The sequence below is a fragment of the Drosophila busckii genome, chromosome 3L (genome assembly GCF_011750605.1).
Source record: "Drosophila busckii strain San Diego stock center, stock number 13000-0081.31 chromosome 3L, ASM1175060v1, whole genome shotgun sequence".
Lineage (NCBI taxonomy): Eukaryota > Metazoa > Arthropoda > Insecta > Diptera > Drosophilidae > Drosophila > Drosophila busckii.
Genome location: NC_046606.1, coordinates 2,065,876 through 2,073,952, shown reverse-complemented (window position 1 = coordinate 2,073,952; position 8,077 = coordinate 2,065,876). Strand labels below are relative to the sequence as shown.

The 8,077-nt window shown below is 45.3% G+C and overlaps 1 protein-coding gene across 1 annotated transcript; it reads right to left on the bottom strand.

The window, feature by feature from the left end:
- Positions 1–5,264: 5,264 nt before the first annotated feature.
- On the bottom strand, positions 5,265–7,349 carry LOC108598323 (putative glycerophosphocholine phosphodiesterase GPCPD1 homolog 2). The gene has a single exon (XM_017984940.1). The coding sequence runs from the start codon at positions 7,347–7,349 to the stop codon at positions 5,265–5,267; it is 2,085 nt and encodes a 694-aa protein (XP_017840429.1).
- Between the last annotated feature and the right edge of the window lie 728 nt (positions 7,350–8,077).

Sequence of the window (8,077 nt, the reverse complement as noted above, 5' to 3'; positions counted from 1 at the left end):
AATGTTAGCTTGTAGTTTAAATGCTAAATTAAATTAATTATGCTAATAAAAGTTTGTGCTTTAAATTAAAGCTACTTGGGTTCATTTTCCGAGAAGACAACAGTAATAGTTTTAGTTTGAATTTAGTGAATGTTGAATAGTAAATTAAATAAATATAAATTCATGTTCACAGAATTTCTATTAAGCAGAATAGCAACTTGAGTCCAAGTCGCAACTTATGTATCTGGGTCTGCTTATTTAGGACTAGCAGCAACAACAATATGGTTTGCTTGCTTAGGCGTTGGCTGAACTTGAGAGCAATTGCCAACTTGGCGCTAACAAGTTAACCGCCTGTTGGGGACAACCTTTGGACATTTGCCCATTTGGCCATTTGGCTGATGTTGCCCAGCGGCGGCTTTAGGCTTTGCTATTAAACTTTTCATTGCTTGATCTGCGGTTTGAGTTGGATTTGACTTACGCTTGTTTTGCTCGCCATGTCAATTGCTTGTTTAACAGCAGCCAGGCAACCCATGAGGGCAGCAACTATTAAACTAAAATACAAATGCTGACGACGACTGTGGCCTTTAAATTTTGTGGCAGCGTTTATGCAAAGCGGCAAGTGTTGGGGCAAACTCATTTATAGCGCCTGCTGCATATAAATTATCTTTGTGGCTGCATTAACTGCTGTGCCCCATCAGCGTTATGTGTGTGGGCATCATCATAGCCATTCCAGCCGCAGCCGCTGCTCAAGTATGCACACAAGGCCAAGTTTATAGCGCCGCGCACTTGCAGCAACTTTTTTGGCCAACAAAAAAAAAAAAAGAGAAGAAAAGGTATTAAAACTTTCTTGCTGCTTGGCGCCACGTTGCCTTTGATCCAAGACAGACATTATAGTACATTACTATCTCGCTCACACACAAACACACACATACACACACACAGTGCTTTTTGGCCTTTAAGTATGTGCCGCTTAACTGCCGCAAAAATGGCGGAATTCAGTAGTATTAATTTTTAAATAGTTTTGTGGCGCTCAACTCGCATATAAAATGATACACAGCACAAGAGACAGAGAGAGAAAGGGAGAGAGAGCGAGCATGTAGTACGTGTGTGGCAGCAATCTGTGGCCATGTGGCATGCATTTGCCACGTGCAACATGCAGCGCCTTCTCAGGCTTAAAAATACAAATTAAAAGCCTTTTAAAGCTACATGCATGTGGCTGTGTCCTGGTCTGTGCATGTGTCCATGTATGTGTGTGGCAAGTGCAATAAAATGAGCAACATGAGTAAAATTTTATGGAAATATTTACCTAGGCCAAAGTGGCTTTAAGCCATTGGAGTGACAATCAGTTTTATCAGGTGTCGCATTAAAGCCAATCTGCAGCATTTATTCAGCTCAATGGACTATGAAATTGCCAACGTATTTTTTTTATTATTCAAATATACATATTTGCAAATTTTATTACTTAATTAATAGGATGTATGCATAATTGAACTTGTGTTAAGCATAACAATTGCTTTTGTAAAATAAATATAAAGCAACTAACATGAAACTATTTATTATATATTTAAATAGAAAACAAGAATCGACTGTTAAAGATATGTCAGGCTTGTGACCTAAATATAAATAACAAGTTGAAGCTGTTAACAGACAAATGTGTATCAATAATTTCAGAATTAAATACTTTGCTGTTGCATTAAATTCCTCTCTCTCTCTCTTGTTAAATTCTTTTGATTTAACTTAAGATAATTTAAAGATAAATAAGATATGTTACCTAAATATAAATAACAAGTTGAAGTTGTTAACAGACAAATGTGTATCAATAATTTGAGAACAAGAACTCATTACATGTTGCATTAAATTCCTCTCGCTCTCTCCTGTTAAATTCTTTTGACAACGATAAATTATTTAAGTTAAGCTTATCTAAAAAGTTTTCATTTTTATTAGTATAACAATAACATTGTTAAATAAGTTTTTACTTTTACACATTTCTTATGCTACAGCCTGTATCTAAAATTTTGTGCAATTTTCACAAACTACGCCTTGCCTCTAACTAAGCTTATGATTAAGTATTTAATATGCTGACTTACCTTAATAAAGCGCGCACTTAATTTTAACATTTGACAAAATGGCGTAGACATCAAAATGGCTGCGGCTGCTGCTGCTGACCTTGAGCTTGTGGGCTGCAGTTATTAAAACATTAATTTCAGCCAGAAGCTAAGCACGCTGCTCATTTGTATGCGTGCTGTGAGCCTCAGCGTTGGAAACTTGTGAGCCATGACTGCCTGAGTTTAGTTTAATAGTTTTCTGCGACGCGTTTTAATGCAAATTAAAGTTGCCAAGGCGAGTCGCATCAGTTGCCGCTGGCTGCATTTAAACTGCGCCGAGTCTGTTTGCAGTGCAGAGACTTGAGACTTGCCTCAAGCGCCATTTGTCAATTTGTCGAGCAGGCATGAGTGGCTGAGTGAGTGGGTGAGTGAGTGAGTGGCTCGAGTGAGGCTAATTTCTAGCAAATTTAAATACTTACAACTAATATGAAGCTGCAGCTTTTGTTTTGTTTACATTTGCTTGCCTATTTGGCAGTTGATAGTTTGGCATTTGCGGTCTATTTTGGAGCAGCTGCTTGTATTTGCATTAAGTCAAAGCCCAAAGCCTGGCATTTGCTTCGACACTGCGGTTTTGAGTCGGCTTTGAGCTGTGGGGTGTGGGTTTGAGCCTTGCGGCTCTGTTTGCGGTTTGTACGCCACACCCCACTGAAAATGCCTTTGTGTGGAGCTATTGCTGTTGCTAATTTCTAGCTGCTGCTGCTGCTGCTGTTGCTGCTGTGCAATTTAATTGAATTATTTGTACGATGGATGCTTCATTCCGCCTGTGACAGCTGCTCTAATTAGCTTGGGCAAGGCTACAGCAAAGTTGCAGAAACAGCTAAAGACGTTTAATTAGCTCACCTGCCTGCCTTTCGGTCTGGCTGTCGGTGTGGCCCCAATGCTTCGGCTGCTGGCAGGCAAACGCAGGTGAACCGCAGTAGGGTTAAGCTGCTTAACATGGGGCGCGCCACTGTCATTAGGCGGCCAAGGCACAGCAGCTGGCTGACTGGCTGGCTGGGCTGAATGTTGCCATCCATTATGCTCAAGTGTTGTAAATCTAATCAATTTGAATTCGCTAACTAGGCCAAAGCAACGCACGCTCTAGGCTTCAACAGTAGCAGCAGCAACAGCAGCAGCAGCAGTAAAATTTAAACTTTTGCTGCCCAAAGGCAACTGCATAATGAAAACTCTAAGCAGCGCTTTTAATTCAATTTAAGAAAATAAACAACAGTCAGCAGTGCTTAAGAGGGAACAGTAATTGTTAATGGGCTATTATTAGTATTGAAGCTAAATCAGCACAAATTCAACTTTTAATTCTTTATATTCATTTCCAATTACTCATGCCTAATTAACTTTAACTACTTGTCAATTGTTGGTGACTTGTACCAATTTGATTGCTCTGATTTTGTTCAGCAAATTAGATTTGCTTTATTGACTTTCAGCTCCAAATGCTATTTCGTTGATTTAGAGTCGCTCTAATGTCGCCTTTAATTTTCTCATTTCCCAGCTATGCTTTAAATTATAGCTTGGATTGTTGTTGCTTTTTATTGATATTGACTAGGCTTGTTCGGTTGTTAGCCTGTTAGACTGGCAGTCATGTCAGTTTGGTTCCCAGCAGCTGTCATAAGCACGTCGCACACGTATGCGCCATTTTAAATATGGCGTCAGCGTCATTTCCGCTGCCTAAGCAGCAGATTTTTCGGTATGTGTTTTTATTATTTTTGCTGCTGCTGTTGTGGTTGTTGTTGTTGTTGCCGACTACATTTGAATTCAATTGAAAATGGAAATAGCGTGGCAACGATATGCTTATGAAGTCGTTAGCGCGTCTCCGGCTCGGGCGATGTGCTCAGCATTCGCTTTTAGCTTGTTTTGTGTCTGAGTCGGAGTCGGAGTCTCTCTCTGTGTGTTGGCATATCGTTGAAAATAATTGGCGGAAATACAAAAGGCACAAATGAAATCAAATGGAATTGGCTGTGGCAAAGGCAAAGCAAGAAAAGGAGGCAGCGGGAAAGCGGAAACGGCATAGATTTTCAATTTACTCATCAAAGTGGGAAGCACCACAAGCTGCTTGAGTCCAAGTTATTGTCATGGCAGCAGCAGCAGCAGCATTGTCATTGTGCAGCAGCTTACGTAGCGTATACGCAACCCTAATTAATTACAGCAGCCATGTGTGCGAGACGAGCCTGCATAAGTCCTGCCTTCCATCCATCTATCCATCCATCCATGTGCAGTTTAATGGCTTCTTGGCAATTTCAATTGTGCGCTTGGCGCCCCAAGTTCGTTGACTGTCCAGCTGGAGCAGCTGAGCTGAGCTGATTGCTATAAAAGCGCCACTTGCCTGTTGGCCAGCCAGCATTCCAGCAGCGAATTGCGTAGCCAACGGACCACAAAAGCGAACCAAGCATGGCCTCATTGCAGCTGCTGCTCTATTGTGCCGCCGTGTCGACGCTGTGGATGTGCCAAGCTCTAGAGCTGACGCCCGAGCTGCTCAACGCCGCCACCGCTGCCGCCGCCAAAACGGCCAAAACGCACTACACCTCATTTCCGCCCGTAGGCTTGGACGTAGACGATGAAGTCGATGCCATTGAGCTGCAGTCGGAGGAGCAAGCGGATGCCTTTGAGCTGCCGCCGCCGCTGCCAGCGGGCAAACATTACATGCAACCGCCGGCGTGGGCGCACAAGGCGCTGCTGCCAACCCATAAGCATTCGTACGGCAGCTGCGTCTATCAGAAGACCGTGCAGCTGGCCGGCACCTGTAAGCCCATGAGCGGCGGCATTGGCAGCTACTGCGAGTTCGAGAACGACTGGGAGCTCTACGATGGGCCACACTGCACCAGGCTGCACTAGTGGGGAGGTGCAACTACAAGTCCGACTACCTGGTGTACGTGCCACTAAAATAAACGCAAAACGCACAGTTTGTATAAAAATAAAGTTTATTTGATAAACAATTGTTACGCTGGCTGAGATCTTTGGGTGTCTAAATCAAAATACGATGACTTAATAATTTAAATTAGTAAATGTGCATTAGTGATTTGCACTTAATTTATTTCTAGCGCAGGCAATCGAGCTGCTCTGCAATTTATATTTAAATTCGAAAGTTATTCTAAACTTAAGTTCAGCAATTTATTGCCCAGCGCGTTGATTAAATATTCATGAAACACAACTAATACCATTCCTAATACCAATCTAATTTATGACTAATTACTTTCTCATTTTGGGCCAAACAGTGGGCTTGGTGGGCTTGGCATTGGGCATAGTTGTCGAGTTGCCAATGGCCACGCACTGTTGGCCAAATATTTCCTGCAGCTGCGGCGCTGCAAAGAGCGAGGCGCGCTTCCAGCTGCTGGGACCCACACGATCCATTTGCTCATAGATCAAGCCGCTGACATCGAGCGCTCGAAACTGATCCTGCAGCTGCGCGCTGCTCAGCTCGCTGCCCCACACAAACAAAGCTTGTGGCAAGTCCAAGCTAAGTTCGAGCAGTCGCCGTTGTTGCCGCTGCTGCATAAAGTTCTGCACATGCAACGCTGTGCCCAGCAGCTCAGCGCTCTGTGCAAAGTTCAGAGCCTGTAGATAGGACTGCGTGCGCAGATCCATGTACTGCTGCCAAATGTCAGTGCGTCCTGCGCTGATGAACAGCACGGGAAATGCGCTTTGCTTGAGTCGCAGCATGCTGCAGATGTCGGCATCGAAGCTGGCAAAGATTAGCGGCCGACCGCAGCCGTAACGCGCTGTTGTTTCTATAATGCTGTCCACGTATAGATTTTTGTTAAGCGTCTGCATGGACTCCAGCTTGCCATTGGCCATCAGCTGCGGCCACTTGACTTCAACTATCAGACCCAGTGTGGGGGGCAGCGCGGCGTATACTTCGGCGAGCTTGGGAAACAGTCGCCTGTGCTCCTTGATGTCTCTAACATTGAGCTGCGTGTGCTCCTGCAGCGTCCAGCGCTTGCGTAGAAACACACGACTTGACTTCAGCTGCGCATAGCTGAGCTCACGGATGAGCACGTAGCGCAGCTCGAGCTCGTTCACTATGGACTGCGAGCTGGGCAGCTCGCTGCTGTAGAAGCCAAAGCCCTGCCACACAATGGGCACATAGTCGCGCGTTAGCTGCACATCCAGCTGCACCATGTCGCCCTTAGCCCGAGCTACCGCCAGATAATCCGCAATGCTGTTGTCGCCCAGCCCACGCTGACCCACATCCAGCGTTGGCCAATTGCTGGGCCAATAGCGTTGAAAGCTCACACGCAAGCTAAAGCCGCTTGTACGTCGGGACAGCGGCTTGATAATCAAATAGGGCAGCGTAAGCTCACCCACCAGCTGCTGCAGGTTGCTGACTATGGGCAGCTGTAGTATGCCGCGACTGCCTTGCAGCTGGTTGGGCCAAATGTAAATCTCGCCCAGCGGCAGCTGCTGCTGCTTGTTGTAGATGTTCAGTCTAAAGGCATTGGCTACGTCCAAGCTCTGACTAATGCGATATATCAGAATGCTGCCTGCGCTGTAGTCCACGCCTTGCTGGCGCTGGGCACGAAAGCTGGAGCGATTGTAGCCAAAGCGTGAAACCTCAATCCGCGCATCGTTCAGCAAACTCAGCGAGCTCAGCTTGAGTCGCAGCTGCGTCGCTTTGCTGTTGTAGCCGCTTAGGTAAATGTGCTCTGGCCAGCAGAACTTTAGCTCTATGACATACTCGCGCTGCAGCCAGCCGCGTTCCAGCTGCACGCCGCCGCCCACAGCGCGCGCATGCGCTTCACCATAGAGATCCACACCTGGCGCTCTATACGCTTCATATGTCTGCAGCATGCGCGGCACTTGCTGCGCCTCCCACTGCCGCAGCACACGCTCGCCGGCGGCATTCAGCGCATAGATTAGATAGCGATAGTAAACGCGATGGGAAGCGCATATCCATTGGCGTAGAAACCACTTGCTGCGCTGTTTGTTCAGCGCACGCATAGGCAACGCTTTGTCCAAGCTCCAGGCACCCAGCGATGGGTGATCGCCAGTTACTGCGAGCGTTTCATCCGCTGCCAATTGCACATCCGCCGCCAGCTGCAGATTGAAACTGCGAAAAAGCGGCACGCACAGGAAACTGCGTCCAGCAGCGCGCGCTGGCTGCTCATCGTCGAAGCGCTTGAACGCCTGCAGCTGTTCGTGGCTATAGACAAGCGATTCATTCGGTGACTGCGTTGGGGGGAAAGCGTTCGCCTTGCCAAACAGTAGGGCCCAAAACAAAGCGGCTAACAATGCGAGCTTGTGGTGTATGCTAATTGATTTTAGCACTCGATTCATTTTCGGTTGTCCCAATCAAGCGGCAGCAACGGCAACGGCTTCATCTCGCACCCAAATTAAGCCAAAGACAAAACAAACAAGTTTTTAATAAAAAGATACGTTATAGACTCTGCGCACCGGCGAAACAGCGAACCGCGGCGTACAACTGTTAAACGTAAACTGAACTTGGCCCGGCGCCAACTGAAAGACGAATGAAAGAATCTCTCAACATTTTTGTCTATGAATATTTACAAAATACGCCGAAAGTTGTACGCAGCCGACACTACGAGGCCCGGTACTTTGTACTAAAAGAATATGCAATAAACTAAATAAAATAAGCTTAAATTAAATACAAAAATGTTTTGCTTGGGTGTGAATCGTGCTATGAAAACTCAAGTTGTTAACTTACTACAGATCTTCTTGCTTTATGTGGAAAGGGGGCATCAATGTCTACATCTTAAGTCTTGTGCTGCTAGCTCTTAAAATTGCTTAAATCTAAGACATATATATATATACTCAGTCCGTCCGCCTGATTAAGAATCATTGCCTAATTGTTAATTATATGGCACTTCATTCTCTAACTTACAAGACCCTTTTGTAAATTGATGTACCGGGTCTGTAAAGATTCCCCGATCAGCTGAAAATGAAGAATAATTTTGGCAGTAGCTTGAAGCTCCACTTGGAATTTCTGCTCACTCACTCTCTTTTATCTTTCTTTTTTGGTATCTTAATCTTTATAAATTAGTCAC